This window comes from Oncorhynchus gorbuscha, linkage group LG10, assembly GCF_021184085.1.
Source record: "Oncorhynchus gorbuscha isolate QuinsamMale2020 ecotype Even-year linkage group LG10, OgorEven_v1.0, whole genome shotgun sequence".
In the NCBI taxonomy this organism is placed as follows: Eukaryota; Metazoa; Chordata; class Actinopteri; order Salmoniformes; family Salmonidae; genus Oncorhynchus; species Oncorhynchus gorbuscha.
This window is the reverse complement of record NC_060182.1, coordinates 88,257,533-88,276,343: the sequence shown is the minus strand read 5'-3', so window position 1 is coordinate 88,276,343 and position 18,811 is coordinate 88,257,533. Positions and strand designations below refer to the sequence as shown.

The window sequence follows — 18,811 nt, the reverse complement described above, 5'->3', positions numbered from 1 at the left end:
AACATCACCACTGGTTAGGAAACAAACTATAGAAACATACCAATATTACCATAGGTTAGGACACATACCAATATTACCATAGGTTAGGACACATACCAATATTACCATAGGTTAGGACACATACCAATATTACCATAGGTTAGGACACATACCAATATTACCATAGGTTAGGACACATACATTTACATTTACATTTAAGTCATTTAGGTTAGGACACATACCAATATTACCATAGGTTAGGACACATACCAATATTACCATAGGTTAGGACACATACCAATATTACCATAGGTTAGGACACATACCAATATTACCATAGGTTAGGACACATACCAATATTACCATAGGTTAGGACACATACCAATATTACCATAGGTTAGGAGTAGAAGAGGCCTAGACCACCACCTGTTATCTTTGCTAACAAAACACACACACGGCTTGGGCAGTATGCCATATATACCGTATACCGGGGTATTTGGAAATAGCCACAGGATGGGTTTTCAATACCGTTGAAACTATGAAGAAGTAAAATATTTTATTTTAAGTTTTAAAAAAATATATAAATTAATATTTGTAGTTACTTTTTAAGTAAATACCTGTAGTCAACTTGTGCAATACGTTAGGAGAGAAAGAAGATTGCGTTCTTCGTTTCACATAATTTTTCATTATGAAGCTTACCAGTAGTTCCCAGTCAAGTGGTGTTTGTTTAGAAACACACAATGACGAGAGACCGGAGCTTTGTAAGTAGTTCACTCTTGTGAGCTCCCCACTCCTTGACTGCAACCCTTTTCATTTACCCTCCGGGTCTCTTTTTTCATTCTTTTTGTTTGACCTTTATTTATACAGGTTTTTTCTCATTGAGATAATATCTCTTTTCCAAGAGAGACCTGGTCCAATAGCAGCAGAGGTGACAACGTTTCAGACAAAACAACTTACATACACTAACACAACATTAAACAAAACTATAAACACACAAACAGTACAACAAAAACATTGTACATTAAAAACACAAACGCCTTGACTAAAAACAGCTGGCCTAAAAACAATTACACACTTCTATGATATATTCATCGATCAAGTGTAAACTCCACCAACGAAACTAGATCATCACATTTGAAAATGTTCAGGAGAGAATTCCAGGACCACAGAGCTAAGTAACAAACTATTTCTACCATGTCCTGTTCTAATTTTTGGTACTGTTAGAAGCAAATCAGAATGGGACCATAATTGATATTTATTTACTGACCTGACTAAAAAAGAACCGAGATAAAATGGCATTTTACTCAATATGGCCTTATAAATCTGTGTATACCAGTGTTTAAGGCTACGCAAGGTCAATGACGACCAGTCAACAGCCAGGTAGAGATCACAATGATGTGTTAGACGTTTCTGATTTGTAATGAACCTAAGGGCTGCATGATACACTGAATCAAGTGCTCTCAGGGTAGTGGCTGAGGCCTGCAAATTATATATATATATATATATGGTGGTCCTTCTGTAGCTCAGTTGGTAGAGCATTGGGCTTGTAACGCCAGGGTAGTGGGTTCGATCCCCGGGACCACCCATACGTAGAATGTATGCACACATGACTGTAAGTCGCTTTGGATAAAAGCGTCTGCTAAATGGCATATATTATTATTATTATATATATAACATCACTAAAATCTAAAACCGACAGTAATGTACATCGTAGCTCCTTCCTGGCCTCAAAAGAAAAACAAGCCTTATTCCGGTAATAAAATCCTATTTTCAGCTTGAGCTTCCTTATCAAGTTCTCTACATGCACAGTGAAGCTCGGCTTATCATCAACCCACACACCCAAATATGTGTACACTTTAACTTGCTCTATAGTATGTACAGTATGTATAGCATGCCCAGCAATGACATGATTTGTAACATGCCTGGCATTTGAAAATACCATGCATTTTGTTTTACCCGAATTTAGAATCAGCTTTAAATCATACAGATTCTGTTGTATGATGTTAAATGCTCTTTGGGCATTTTCAAAAGCTAAAGATAAACTACTACCACTTGAATAAAGAACAGTATCATCTGCATAAAAATGAACATCCGCTGTTTCAATAAGATCCCCAATGTTGTTGATATACAAAATGAACAACAGTGGGCCCAAAATAGAACCTTGCGGAACACCTGAGCACACCTCTATGGACTCAGATTTACAACCATCCACCATTACACATTGTGTACGATTTGATAGGTAATTTATAAACCAATCTAGAGCATGACCAGTAATTCCACAACATTTTAACCTCTGCACTAACACAGCATGGTCCACGGTGTCAAAAGCCTTCGACAAATCAACAAAAACAGACACACAATGTAACTTCTTATCAAGAGCACATTGGGTGTAATTTAAAACTAATGTTGCTGAAACAGTGCTCTGGCCAGATCTAAAACCTGATTGCATTTCATTTAAGATGTTGTATTCTTGGAAGTAGACCTTTAGCTGCCTACTAACTAAGGACTCCAGTACCTTTGACAGTACAGACAATTTTGATATGGGTCGATAGTTGTCAAGTAGCGAAGGATCTACACCTTTCAGAAGAGGGAGTACAAAAGCAGATTTCCATAACTTGGGGATTTCCTTAACATCAAGTGTGAGGTTAAAATACATGTTAAGGGGGAGCAATGATGTCTGCAGCTAGATGTAGGAGGCGGGGGTCTAGTTCATCAGGACCAAGTGATTTTTTTATTTTATGAAAAAAAAATGTTTTGCAGCATTTGGAACTGTTGATTGACAGTTAAGAACGCTAGGATGCCTGCCGTGTGGCGCAGTGGTCTAGGGCACTGCATCGCAGTGATAGCGGCCGGCTCTGTCGCAACCGGCCATGACCGGGAGGTCCGTGGGGCGACACACAATTGGCCTGGCGTCGTCTGGGTTAGGGAGTGTTTGGCCGGTAGGGATATCCTTGTCTCATCGCGCACCAGCGACTCCTGTGGCGGACCGGGCGCAGTGCGTGCTAACCAAGGTAGCCAGGTGCACGGTGTTTCCTCCGACACATTGGTGCGACTGGCTTCCGGGTTGGAGGCGCGCTGTGTTAAGAAGCAGTGCGGCTTGGTTGGGTTGTGTTTCGGAGGACGCATGGCTTTCGACCTTCGTCTCTACCGAGCCCGTACGGGAGTTGTAGCGATGAGATAAGATAGTAATTACAAACAATTGGATACCACGAAAATTGGGGAGAAAAGGGGGTAATTTTTAAAAACAAATTTAAAAAATAACACTGAGATAATCTAAGCCTATGATGCCCTTCAGAGCTGCTCTCCCTTCACCTGACTACGTTGCTCTCCCTTCACCTGACTACGTTGCTCTCCCTTCACCTGACTACGTTTTCTCTCATAGTCCAAGAGCATCTGGTCGTCGCGGTGGTGGAACAGGGCTACTCATTTCTCCTAACTGGAGATGTGGTCTTTTCTCCCTCTCACCTGTCCATCTACTCTCTCACCTGTCCATCTCCTCATTTGAATTCCATGCGGTCACTGTCACTTGTCCACTCAAGCTTGTTGTCATCTATTGCTCACCAGGTGCCCTTGGAGACTTCCTCAATGAGTTTAACACTTTCATAAACTTATTTCCTGATGATGGCTCACCACTCTTTTACTGGGCGACTTCTACCTCCCGACATCTCCCTTCGATTCATTTATTTGCAACTCACTCATTACCCTCCTTGCGTTTTGATGTCACCCTTTCCCAAACCCCTCCAACTCACAAGGCAATATGCTTGACCTCATCTCTACTAGATGCTGGCCGTTTACTAATCTCACTGCAACCGCCGTCAAGGTCGAGGATCACTACTTTTGTTTCCTTTTCTGTCTCTCTTTCCTCCAACCCTCTCAGCCCCTACCCAAATGGCCATGTGCCGTTGCAATCTTCGCTCTTTCTCTCCCAGTACCCTCTCCTCTTCTAACCTATCATCTCTCCCTTCTAAATCCTTTTCTCTCCTGTGTACTGATTCAGCCTCTTCGACCCTACTCTCCTTCCTTTCCGAATCCTTTGACTCACACTACCCTATGTCCTCCCGGGCCGGCTCGGCCCTCCCCTTTTGCTTCGTGGCTGAGTGACTCATTGCGAGCTTACAGAACAGGGCTGCGGGCAGCTGAGCGAAAATAGAGGAAAACAAAACTTCTGGAGGACCTATCATCCTTTCACTGATTCCTCTTTACCTTCTCTTCCTCTGAATCCACTGCTAATGCTACTTTCTATCACTCTCCATTTCAAACTTCTGCCTCTAACCCTAGGAAACTATTTGCTACCCTTTCCTCCCTCCTTAATGCTCCACCCCCCCTCTCTGCGGACGACTTTGTCAACCACTTTGAAAAGAAGGTTGATGACAGTCTGCTCCTCATTCACTTAGACCATTGAGTCCACTGGTGTCACTCACACAGAACTACCCTACGCCTTGACCTCTTTCTCCCCTCTCTATCCAGAGGACATCATGTGACTAGTGAGATCTGGCCGCCCGACAACCTGCTCGCTCGACTCCATCCTCTCCTCCCTTCTCCAGACCATCTCTGGAGACCTTCTCCCATTCCTCACTTCCCTCATCAACTCATCCCTGACCACTGGCTGCGTCCCCTCTGACTTCAAAATGGCCTGAGTCGCTCCGCTCCTCAAGAAACCAACACTCAACTCATTTGATGTCAAAAACTATAGACCTGTATCCCTGCTTTCTTTTCTTTCCAAAACACTTGAGTGTGTTGTCTCTGATCAACTCTCTCGTTATCTCTCTCAGAACGATCTTCTTGACCCTAACCAGTCAGGCTATAAGATGGGTCACTGCTCTCCTCTGTGTCCCGGAGGCTCTCTGCACTGCCAAAGCTGACTCTCTCTCCTCTGTTCCCATCCTCTTACATCTATCTGCTGCCTTTGACACCATGAACCACACTATAACCCCCCCCCCCCCCCCCCCCCCGAACATACACTCCGTCTATTACAGCATCTTTACTGCTCTGAAATCTAATGAGACCCATGTGTGAGCCTGCCTGTAGCAATTAAGGAGAGACTGTACTGTTCGGTCTGGAGAAAGGGGCACTGTGCAGGGCCTAGGAGCAGACCTGGGTTCAAACACTATTCAAATAATTTCAAATACTGCATCTGTGCTTGATTGAGCCTGCTTAGCTTAAATGGACCATTAGAATAGTCCCAAAACATCAAACCCCGCTCATCTTGCAATCCAGGCAGGCTTGAGCAAACGCTGAATGTATTTGAAAGATTTCGAATAGCGTTTGAGCCCAGGTCCACGACTGTATGGCTTAGAGCCAGCCTGCCCGGGGGTCCACGACTGTATGGCTTAGAGCCAGTCTGGTCCAGGTCCTGCATGATGTGACAAATAAGCCACCTATAAAAGTACTGTGCCAAATCTCTGTAGGAAAACAGTGCTGCCTCAAACCGACCAGTGCAAGTGCATAACATAATATGTCCATAAAAAATGCTGCTACTGGAAGTTCCTTAAACACAATCCATCGGAGACATATCAACATGTGCATTAAGAGTGGATAGTAGTGGGACATGTAATATTATGGTTAGAGAGTGACTGGGTGACTGGGTCTGGAGCTGCCACTACTGCTTCCTTAATGTAAACTTAAGAGAGACACACTTACTGCCTGCTTCTGCTCCTCATCCTATCAGTCAGTCAATGGTAAGCAGTGATAGAAAGCATGAGCAGTGAGGGAGAGAGAAATGACAGAGAGGTACAGGCCGAGAACGAGAGAGAAAGAGAAGCAAGAAAGTGACAGAAAGAGAGAGAGCGCAAGACAGAAAAAGTGACAGAAAGAGAGAGAGAAAAAGATAAAACAGTGGCAAAGAGTCAGGAGCTTCAATATCAGGACAGGAAAGACAGGTTTCTACAAGTTAACCAATGAACCCTGAGGGAGAGCAACTGTCAACTACAATCAATGGACCCTGAGGGAGAGCAACTGTCAACTACAATCAATGGACCCGGAGGGAGAGCAACTGTCAACTACAATCAATGGACCCGGAGGGAGAGCAACTGTCAACTACAATCAATGGATCCTGAGGGAGAGCAACTGTCAACTACAATCAATGGACCCTGAGGAGAGCAACTGTCAACTACAATCAATGGGCCCTGAGGAGAGCAACTGTCAACTACAATCAATGGACCCTGAGGAGAGCAACTGTCAACTACAATCAATGGACCCTGAGGAGAGCAACTGTCAACTACAATCAATGGACCCTGAGGAGAGCAACTGTCAACTACAATCAATGGGCCCTGAGGAGAGCAACTGTCAACTACAATCAATGGACCCTGAGGGAGAGCAACTGTCAACTACAATCAATGGGCCCTGAGGAGAGCAACTGTCAACTACAATCAATGGGCCCTGAGGAGAGCAACTGTCAACTACAATCAATGGACCCTGAGGAGAGCAACTGTTAACTACAATCAATGGACCCTGAGGAGAGCAACTGTCAACTACAATCAATGGACCCTGAGGGAGAGCAACTGTCAACTACAATCAATGGACCCTGAGGGAGAGCAACTGTCAACTACAATCAATGGGCCCTGAGGAGAGCAACTGTCAACTACAATCAATGGGCCCTGAGGAGAGCAACTGTCAACTACAATCAATGGACCCTGAGGGAGAGCAACTGTCAACTACAATCAATTGACCCTGAGGGAGAGCAACTGTCAACTACAATCAATGGGCCCTGAGGAGAGCAACTGTCAACTACAATCAATGGACCCTGAGGAGAGCAACTGTCAACTACAATCAATGGGCCCTGAGGAGAGCAAATGTAAACTACAATCAATGGGCCCTGAGGAGAGCAACTGTCAACTACAATCAATGGGCCCTGAGGGAGAGCAACTGTCAACTACAATCAATGGGCCCTGAGGGAGAGCAACTGTCAACTACAATCAATGGGCCCTGAGGGAGAGCAACTGTCAACTACAATCAATGGGCCCTGAGGGAGAGCAACTGTCAACTACAATCAATGGACCCTGAGGGAGAGCAACTGTCAACTACAATCAATGGGCCCTGAGGAGAGCAACTGTCAACTACAATCAATGGACCCTGAGGAGAGCAACTGTCAACTACAATCAATGGACCCGGAGGGAGAGCACTACAATCAATGGGCCCTGAGGGAGAGCAACTGTCAACTACAATCAATGGGCCCTGAGGGAGAGCAACTGTCAACTACAATCAATGGGCCCTGAGGGAGAGCAACTGTCAACTACAATCAATGGACCCGGAGGGAGAGCAACTGTCAACTACAATCAATGGACCCTGAGGAGAGCAACTGTCAACTACAATCAATGGACCCTGAGGGAGAGCAACTGTCAACTACAATCAATGGGCCTTGAGGAGAGCAACTGTCAACTACAATCAATGGACCCTGAGGGAGAGCAACTGTCAACTACAATCAATGGACCCTGAGGAGAGCAACTGTCAACTACAATCAATGGACCCTGAGGAGAGCAACTGTCAACTACAATCAATGGACCCTGAGGAGAGCAACTGTCAACTACAATCAATGGACCCTGAGGAGAGAAACTGTCAACTACAATCAATGGACCCTGAGGAGAGCAACTGTCAACTACAATCAATGGGCCCTGAGGGAGAGCAACTGTCAACTACAATCAATCGGCCCTGAGGAGAGAAACTGTCAACTACAATCAATGGACCCTGAGGAGAGCAACTGTCAACTACAATCAATGGACCCTGAGGAGAGTAGCTGTCAACTACAATCAATGGGCCCTGAGGGAGAGCAACTGTCAACTACAATCAATGGGCCCTGAGGGAGAGCAACTGTCAACTACAATCAATGGACCCTGAGGAGAGTTACTGTCAACTACAATCAATGGGCCCTGAGGAGAGAAACTGTCAACTACAATCAATCGGCCCTGAGGAGAGAAACTGTCAACTACAATCAATCGGCCCTGAGGAGAGAAACTGTCAACTACAATCAATGGACCCTGAGGGAGAGCAACTGTCAACTACAATCAATGGACCCTGAGGAGAGCAACTGTCAACTACAATCAATGGGCCCTGAGGAGAGCAACTGTCAACTACAATCAATGGACCCGGAGGGAGAGCAACTGTCAACTACAATCAATGGACCCTGAGGAGAGTTACTGTCAACTACAATCAATGGACCCTGAGGAGAGCAACTGTCAACTACAATCAATGGGCCCTGAGGAGAGCAACTGTCAACTACAATCAATGGGCCCTGAGGAGAGCAACTGTCAACTACAATCAATGGACCCTGAGGAGAGCAACTGTCAACTACAATCAATGGGCCCTGAGGAGAGCAACTGTCAACTACAATCAATGGACCCGGAGGGAGAGCAACTGTCAACTACAATCAATGGACCCTGAGGAGAGTTACTGTCAACTACAATCAATGGACCCTGAGGGAGAGCAACTGTCAACTACAATCAATGGACCCTGAGGAGAGCAACTGTCAACTACAATCAATGGGCCCTGAGGGAGAGCAACTGTCAACTACAATCAATGGACCCTGAGGAGAGCAACTGTCAACTACAATCAATGGAGTGTCCAACGCGTTCTAAACAGTTGGAATAAATTCATGGTTGACGAATACCAGATGGCATAAAATGCAATAATGACAGAGGTTGACAAATGCACTCTCTCTCACAAGCATTTCCCTACACTCACATTAACATCTGCTAACCATGTGTATGTGACCAATAACATTTGATTTGATATACTATATACAGTGCCTTGCAAAAGTATTCGCCCCCCTTGAACTTTGCGACCTTTTGCCACATTTCAGGCTTCAAACATAAAGATATAAAACTGTATTTTTTTGTGAAGAATCAACAACAAGTGGGACACAATCATGAAGTGGAACGACATTTATTGGATATTTCAAACTTTTGTAACAAATCAAAATTCTGAGAAATTGGGCGTGCAAAATTATTCAGCCCCCTTAAGTTAATACTTTGTAGCGCCACCTTTTGCTGCGATTACAGCTGTAAGTCGCTTGGGGTATGTCTCTATCAGTTTTGCACATCGAGAGACTGAAATTCTTTCCCATTCCTCCTTGCAAAACAGCTCGAGCTCAGTGAGGTTGGATGGAGGCAAAAGGTCGCAAAGTTCAAGAGGGCCGAATACTTTCGCAAGGCACTGTATCAATTTGATATACTACTAACTATATAGTAAAAAATGACAGCATCAGTATATAAAAGTCTGAAGAACAAGAAACAGATAGTGTATCAGATAGTGTTTATAATAATCTGGCTGTCAGAGTCCTCTCCTACCTTCAGTAACCTCATCAGTCCCTCTAGCTGGACCATCAGTTCCCGTCTGCTCTCCTGTAGGGCTGACATGCGCCTCTCCAGCTCATCCTTCCTGTGCCTGTTGTCACACACACACACACACACACACACACACACACACACACACACACACACACACACACACACACACACACACACACACACACACACACACACACACACACACACACACACACACACACACACACACACACACACACACACACACACACACACACACACACACACACACACACACACACACACACACACACACACACAAGCTGTTAGTCTATTGCCTCCTGAAAGGTGAAAGCCTGTCAGTCACTAGGCTCCCTAGGGTTGCCTTCCACATGAACAATGAGCCGTCCTTGGCCTGAAGTCCCAACTGTCTACCGTTAGGTGGCGTCCCTGAGTGCAGACTGCAGACGCTGAGTGGTGATGATGGAAGACATTGTTCAGTCCCTTGTCCATGTCTTTCCTAATATCACACCACTACACAGACACAGTCTCTTCTCTGAGCCTGGTTACACTACCTCAGGGTGAGACGACCCTGTTCCTGGAGTGCCACAGGTCCTGCAGGATTTTCTTGCGACTAGGCACCACACCTGACCAACCGAGCTAATTGATCAGTTCAGCGATTGCCTAAATTCAACACACCTGGTCTTCCAGGTCAGTTAAACCACAAACATGAAGCGCCTGCAGCAGTCCAGGACCAGGGTTACCAACCATGGCACTACATAGTCTCTTCTCTGAGCCTGGTCCAGGGTAACACAAAGAGACAACACACCACTGGCAAGATCACTGTTAATGTGATGAGATGATTGAACAGGTCCATCGGGCACCGAAACAATACAGCGCTATAGGCTATAGGCTACAATGCAGAGCTATAGGAACTGCAAAAGTCTCTGAAACTGGAAACACTTATCTCCCTCACTAGCTTTAAGCACCAACTGTCAGAGCATCTTACAGATTACTGCACCTGTACATAGCCCACCTATAATTTAGCCCAAACAACTACCTCTTTCCCAACTGTATTTAATTAATTAATTTATTTTGCTCCTTTGCACCCCATTATTTTTATGTCTACTTTGCACATTCTTCCATTGCAAAACTACCATTCCAGTGTTTTACTTGCTATATTGTATTTACTCTGCCACCATGGCCTTTTTTGCCTTTACCTCCCTTCTCACCTCATTTGCTCACATTGTATATAGACTTGTTTATACTGTATTATTGACTGTATGTTTGTTTTACTCCATGTGTAACTCTGTGTCGTTGTATCTGTCGAACTGCTTTGCTTTATCTTGGCCAGGTCGCAATTGTAAATGAGAACTTGTTCTCAACTTGCCTACCTGGTTAAATAAAGGTGAAATAAAATAAATAAATAAAACAATGCAGAGCTATAGGCTACAATGCAGAGCTATAGGCTACAATGCAGAGCTATAGGCTACAATGCAGAGCTATAGGCTATAGGCTACAATGCAGAGCTATAGGCTATAGGCTACAATGCAGAGCTATAGGCTACAATGCAGAGCTATAGGCTACAATGCAGAGCTATAGGCTACAATGCAGAGCTATAGGCTACAATGCAGAGCTATAGGCTATAGGCTACAATACAGAGCTATAGGCTACAATACAGAGCTATAGGCTATAGGCTACAATACAGAGCTATAGGCTACAATACAGAGCTATAGGCTATAGGCTACAATACAGAGCTATAGGCTATAGGCTACAATACAGAGCTATAGCCTACAATGCAGAGCTATAGGCTACAATACAGCTATAGACACACAGCTAGACACACAGTAGCTATAGACACACAGTAGCTATAGAGACACAGCTAGACACACAGTAGCTATAGACACACAGTAGCTATAGAGACACAGCTAGACACACAGTAGCTATAGACACATAGTAGTAGAGACACAGTAGCTATAGACACACAGTAGCTATAGACACACAGTAGCTATAGACACATAGTAGTAGAGACACAGTAGCTATAGACACACAGTAGCTATAGACACATAGTAGTAGAGACACAGTAGCTATAGACTGCACTGAGACTAGGAAACTCTGTCACCACTGATAAATCCACAATAATCGAGAACTTCAATAAGTATTTCTCTACGGCTGGCCATGCTTTCCACCTGACTACCCCCAACCAACAGCTCTGCCCCCCCCACCCATATATCACTGGAGTGATATATAGCTATAGAGACACAGTAGCTATAGACACACAGCTAGACACACAGTAGGTATAGACACAGTAGCTATAGACACACAGCTAGACACACAGTAGCTATAGAAACACAGTAGCTATAGAGACACAGTAGCTATAGAGACACAGTAGCTATAGAGACACAGCTAGACACACAGTAGCTATAGAGACAGTAGCTATAGACACAGTAGCTATAGAGACACAGCTAGACACACAGTAGCTATAGACACACAGTAGCTATAGAGACACAGTAGCTATAGAGACACATCTAGACACACAGTAGCTATAGACATACAGTAGCTATAGACATACAGTAGCTATAGACATACAGTAGCTATAGACACACAGTAGCTATAGACACACAGTAGCTATAGACACACAGTAGCTATAGACACACAACTAGACACACAGTAGCTATAGAGACACAGTAGCTATAGACACACTAGCTATAGACACACAGTAGCTAGACACACAACTAGACACACAGTAGCTATAGAGACACACTAGCTATAGACACACAGTAGCTATAGACCCACAGTAGCTATAGACCCACAGTAGCTATAGACCCACAGTAGCTATAGACACACAGTAGCTATAGACACACAGTAGCTATAGACACACAGTAGCTATAGACACACAGTAGCTATGGAGACAGAGTAGCTATAGACACACAGTAGCTATAGACACACAGTAGCTATAGACACACAGTAGCTATAGACACACAGTAGCTATAGACACACAGTAGCTATAGACACACAGTAGCTATAGACACACAGTAGCTATAGAGACACAGTAGCTATAGAGACACAGTAGCTATAGAGACACAGTAGCTATAGAGACACAGTAGCTATAGACACACAACTAGACACACAGTAGCTATAGACACACAGTAGCTATAGACACACAGTAGCTATATACACACAGCTAGACACACAGTAGCTATAGACACAGTAGCTATAGACACACAACTAGACACACAGTAGCTATAGAGACACAGTAGCTATAGACACACTAGCTATAGAGACACAGCTCGACACACAGTAGTTATAGACACACAGTAGCTATAGACACACAGTAGCTATAGAGACACAGCTAGACACACAGTAGCTATAGACACACAGTAGCTATAGACATACAGTAGCTATAGATACACAGTAGCTATAGAGACACAGCTAGACACACAGTAGCTATAGACACACAGTAGCTATAGACACAGTAGCTATAGACACAGTAGCTATAGACACACAGTAGCTATAGACACACAGTAGCTATAGACACACAGTAGCTATAGACACACAGTAGCTATAGAGACACAGTAGCTATAGACACACAATAGCTATAGACACACAATAGCTATAGACACACAACTAGACACACAGTAGCTATAGACACACAGTAGCTATAGACACACAGTAGCTATATACATACAGCTAGACACACAGTAGCTATAGACACACAATAGCTATAGACACACAATAGCTATAGACACACAACTAGACACACAGTAGCTATAGAGACACAGTAGCTATAGACACACTAGCTATAGAGACACAGCTCGACACACAGTAGCTATAGACACACAGTAGCTATAGAGACACAGCTAGACACACAGTAGCTATAGACACACAGTAGCTAGACACACAGTAGCTATAGACACACAGTAGTTATAGACACACTAGCTATAGAGACACAGCTAGACACACAGTAGCTATAGACACACAGTAGCTATAGACACACAGTAGCTATAGACACACAGTAGCTATAGACACACAGTAGCTATAGACACACAGTGGCTATAGACACACAGTGGCTATAGACACACAGTAGCTATAGAGACACAGTAGCTATAGAGACACACTAGCTATAGAGACACAGCTCGACACACAGTAGCTAGACACACAGTAGCTATAGACACACAGTAGCTATAGAGACACAGCTAGACACACAGTAGCTATAGACACAGTAGCTATAGACACACAGTAGCTATAGACACAGTAGCTATAGACACACAGTAGCTATAGAGACACAGCTAGACACACAGTAGCTAGAGACACAGTAGCTATAGAGACACAGCTAGACACACAGTAGCTATAGACACACAGTAGCTATAGACACACAGTAGCTATAGACACACAGTAGCTATAGACACAAAGTAGCTATAGACACACAGTAGCTATAGACACACAGTAGCTATAGACACACAGCTAGGAACACCGTAGCTATAGAGACACAGTAGCTATAGAGACACAGCTAGACACACTAGCTATAGAGACACAGCTCGACACACAGTAGCTATAGACACACAGTAGCTATAGAGACACAGTAGCTATAGACACACAGTAGCTATAGAGACACAACTAGACACACAGTAGCTATAGAGACACAGTAGCTATAGAGACACAGCTAGACACACAGTAGCTATAGAGACACAGTAGCTATAGAGACACAGCTAGACACACAGTAGCTATAGAGACACAGTAGCTATAGACACACAGTAGCTATAGAGACACAGTAGCTATAGACACACAGTAGCTATAGACACACAGTAGCTATAGAGACACAGTAGCTACAGACACACAGTAGCTATAGAGACACAGTAGCTATAGACACACAGTAGCTATAGACACACAGTAGCTATAGAGACACAGTAGCTATAGAGACACAGTAGCTATAGCAGGAAGACATACTATGTGATCTGGTATGAGTAGGTTGTCACTTGTTTCATACACTGCAGTCCTGTCCACGTACAGTGCATTCGGAAAGTATTCTGACCCCTTCACTTTTTCCACATTTTGTTTCGTTACAGCCTTGTTCTAAAACTGATTAAATACATTTTTGTCCTCAATCAATCTACACACAATACCCCATAATGACAAAGCAAAAACAGGTTTTCATTATTATTTGCAAATGTATGACAAATAAAAAACAGAAATACCTTATTTACATAAGTATTCAGACCCTTTGCTATGAGACTCGAAATTGAGCTCAGGTGCATTCTGTTTCCATTGATCATCCTTGAGATGTTTCTACAACTTGATTGGAGTCCACATGTGTTAAATTCAATTGATTGGAGATGATTTGGGAAGGCACACACCTGTCTATCCAAGGTCCCACAGTTGACAGTGCATGTCAGAGCAAAAACCAAGCCGTGAGGTCAAAGAAATTGTCCATAGAGCTCAGAGACAGGATTCTGTCGAGGCGCAGACCTGGGGAAGAGTACCAAAACATGTCTGCAGCATTGAAGGTCCCCAAGAACACAGTGGCCTCCATCATTCTTAAATGGAAGACGTTTGGAACCACCAAGGCTCTTCGTAGAGCTGGCCGCCCAGCCAAACTGAGCAATCGGGGGAGAAGGGCCTTGGTCAGGGAGATGACCAAGAACCCAATAGTCACTCTAACAGAGCTCCAGATGTCCTCTGTAAAGATGGGAGAATCTTCCAGAAGGACAACCATCTCTGCAGCACTCCACCAATCATGCCTTTTTGGTAGAGTGGACAGATGGAAGCCACTCCTCAGAAAAAGGCACATGACATCCCTTTGAGTTTGCTAAAAGACACCTAAAGGACTCTCAGCCCATTAGAAACAAGATTCTCTGGTCTGATGAAACCAAGATTGAACTCATTGGCCTGAATGCCAAGCGTCACATCTGGAGGAAACCTGGCACCATCCCTATGGTGAAGCATGATGGAGGCAGCATCATGCTGTGAGGATGTTTTTCCCAGCGGCAGGGACTGGGAGGCTAGTCAGGATCGAGGGAAAGATGAACAGAGAAAAGTACAGAGAGATCCTTGATGAAAACCTGCTCCTAAGCGCTCAGGACCACAGATAGGGCGACGGTTCACCTTCCAACTGGAGAACAACCTTAAGCACACAGACAAGACAACACAAGAGTGGCTTCTGGGAAAAGTCTCTGAATATCCTTGAGTGGCCCAGCCAGAGTCCAGACATGAACCCGTTCGAACATCTCTGGAAAGACCTGAAAATAGCTGTACATTGACGCTCCACATCCACACTTGACAGAGCTTGAGAGGATCTGCAGAGAATAATGGGAGAAACTGCCCAAACACAGGTGTGCCAAGCTTGTAGCGTCATACCCAAGAAGACTCTAGGCTGTAATCGCTGCCAAAGGTGCATCAACAAAGTATTGAGTAAAGGGTTTGAAAACTTGTAAAGGTGATATTTCAGTATCTTATTTTATTAAATTTCCTGATTACTTTCCGAATGCAATGTTGGTGATGATCTCTCCTATTAGATATACTGTAGGTGGGTAGGTAATGATCCCTCACTTTAGATATAGGTAGGAAATGATCTCTCCTATTAGATATACTGTAGGTGGGTAGGTAATGATCCCTCACTTTAGATATAGGTAGGAAATGATCTCTCCTATTAGATATACTGTAGGTGGGTAGGTAATGATCCCTCACTTTAGATATAGGTAGGAAATGATCTCTCCTATTAGATATACTGTAGGTGGGTAGGTAATGATCCCTCACTTTAGATATAGGTAGGAAATGATCTCTCCTATTAGATATACTGTAGGTGGGTAGGTAATGATCCCTCACTTTAGATATAGGTAGGAAATGATCTCTCCTATTAGATATACTGTAGGTGGGTAGGTAATGATCCCTCACTTTAGATATAGGTAGGAAATGATCTCTCCTATTAGATATACTGTAGGTGGGTAGGTAATGATCCTCACTTTAGATATAGGTAGGAAATGATCTCTCCTATTAGATATACTGTAGGTGGGTAGGTAATGATCCCTCACTTTAGATATAGGTAGGAAATGATCTCTCCTATTAGATATACTGTAGGTGGGTAGGTAATGATCCCTCACTTTAGATATAGGTAGGTAATGATCCCTCACTTTAGATATAGGTAGGAAATGATCTCTCCTTTTAGATATAAGTGGGTAATGATCTCTCCTATTAGATGAAGATGGGTAATGATCTCTCCTATTAAATAAATATGGGTAATGATCTCTCCTATTAAATAAATATGGGTAATGATCTCTCCTTTTAGATATAAGTGGGTAATGATCTCTCTTATAAGATATACTGTAGGTGGGTAATGATCTCTCCTATTAGATTTAGGTGGGTAATGATCTCTCCTATTAGATAAAGGTGGGCAATGATATCAGCCATTAGGTATAGGTAGTTAATGATTTCTCCTATCAGATGTATGTGGGTAATGATCTCTCCTATAAGATACACTGTAGATGGGTAATGATCTCTCCTATTAAATAAAGATGGGTAATTATCTCTCCTTTTAGATATGTGGGTAATGATCTCTCCTATTAGATGAAGGTGGGACATTATCTCTCCTTTTAGATATAAGTGGGTAATGATCTCTCCTATTAAATAAAGGTGGGTAATGATCTCTCCTTTTAGATATAAGTGGGTAATGATCTCCCCTATTAGATGAAGGTGGGTAATGATCTCTCCTATTAGATTTAGGTGGGTAATGATCCCCCTATTATATTTAGGTGGGTAATGATCCCTTCTATTATATTTAGGTGAGTAATGATCTCCCCTATTAGATTTAGGTGGGTAATGATCTCCCCTATTAGATTTAGGTGGGTAATGATCTCTCCTATTAGATTTAGGTGGGTAATGATCTCTCCTATAAGTTACAGTGTAGGTGGGTAATATAGCTGGATATGTGGTACCTAAGGAGCCTGAGTTCAGCCAGCAGTGTGGGGTTTTGCTGGGCCTTCTCTGGGGTGGGCTGGGAGGCCTGCTCATGCTCCAGACGTAATCTCTGGATCTCCTGGAGGATCTCTCTGAGGGACCAGAAGACACAACAAAATGGGGATTTAAAATCTCCCGGAAAATGACTTTCTGAAAGCAGATCCCTGTGACCAACATAAACTGAACTCTATTTACTTATAATTCACAAAATTCTTAAATTATGAGCATACAATAAATCTGATTAACTAATAGAGAAAATATTTAGTACAGTTTTTTTTTAATTGCTTAATGTTTCTTCATAAAGTGACAGTCAAATACATTCCCACCTGTTTTTGTTCTCTAGTTCTGCTATTAGCTGCCTCTGTTGTTTGTTGGCATCGAAGTTGAAACTCAGATCAGTTGGAGGACATTGCTAAAAGTCACAATTACACATTCAAAACAGAGTTAACAAAACTGAGCGGATAAAAAGAGAAACACATCAGACATGATCTACTGCCCAGAAGTAAAAGTCCTGTGCTTTAGACTTTAGAGTGACTATTCTAACAGCTGGGGCCATGTCAGCCAACCTGCACTTTTATTTAATCTTTCACATTGATAAACTACACTGTGGGTAATGATTACGTTAGTGTCTGGTGACAGTACACTGTGGGTAATGATTATGTTAGTGTCTGGTGACAGTACACTGTGGGTAATGATTATGTTAGTGTCTGGTGACAGTACACTGTGGGTAATGATTACGTTAGTGTCTGGTGACAGTACACTGTGGGTAATGATTACGTTAGTATCTGGTGACAGTACACTGTGGGTAATGATTACGTTAGTGTCTGGTGACAGTACACTGTGGGTAATGATTACGTTAGTGTCTGGTGACAGTACACTGTGGGTAATGATTACGTTAGTGTCTGGTGACAGTACACTGTGGGTAATGATTATGTTAGTGTCTGGTGACAGTACACTGTGGGTAATGATTATGTTAGTGTCTGGTGACAGTACACTGTGGGTAATGATTATGTTAGTGTCTGGTGACAGTACACTGTGGGTAATGATTATGTTAGTGTCTGGTGACAGTACACTGTGGGTAATGATTATGTTAGTGTCTGGTGACAGTACACTGTGGGTAATGATTATGTTAGTGTCTGGTGACAGTACACTGTGGGTAATGATTATGTTAGTGTCTGGTGACAGTACACTGTGGGTAATGATTATGTTAGTGTCTGGTGACAGTACACTGTGGGTAATGATTATGTTAGTGTCTGGTGACAGTACACTGTGGGTAATGATTATGTTAGTGTCTGGTGACAGTACACTGTGGGTAATGATTATGTTAGTGTCTGGTGACAGTACACTGTGGGTAATGATTACGTTAGTGTCTGGTGACAGTACACTGTGGGTAATGATTACGTTAGTGTCTGGTGACAGTACACTGTGGGTAATGATTATGTTAGTGTCTGGTGACAGTACACTGTGGGTAATGATTATGTTAGTGTCTGGTGACAGTACACTGTGGGTAATGATTATGTTAGTGTCTGGTGACAGTACACTGTGGGTAATGATTATGTTAGTGTCTGGTGACAGTACACTGTGGGTAATGATTATGTTAGTGTCTGGTGACAGTACACTGT

General features: G+C 43.3%; 1 protein-coding gene across 16 annotated transcripts in view; it reads right to left on the bottom strand.

Annotated features, from left to right (window-relative positions):
- LOC124046681 (dystrobrevin beta-like) overlaps window positions 1-18,811 on the bottom strand; it is a 59,606-nt gene that overhangs the window by 12,964 nt on the left and 27,831 nt on the right. For 12 of the 16 annotated variants that reach the window (XM_046367324.1, XM_046367333.1, XM_046367332.1 and 9 more), the window contains 3 exons: window positions 17,516-17,601; window positions 17,168-17,281; window positions 9,261-9,357 (listed from right to left, as the gene is read on the bottom strand). In XM_046367324.1, the coding sequence (XP_046223280.1) occupies window positions 9,261-9,357; window positions 17,168-17,281; window positions 17,516-17,601 (297 nt within the window). The remainder of the gene's footprint in view (window positions 1-9,260; window positions 9,358-17,167; window positions 17,282-17,515; window positions 17,602-18,811) is intronic. The other 4 variants (XR_006841043.1, XM_046367337.1, XM_046367338.1 and 1 more) reach the window with 1 other exon arrangement.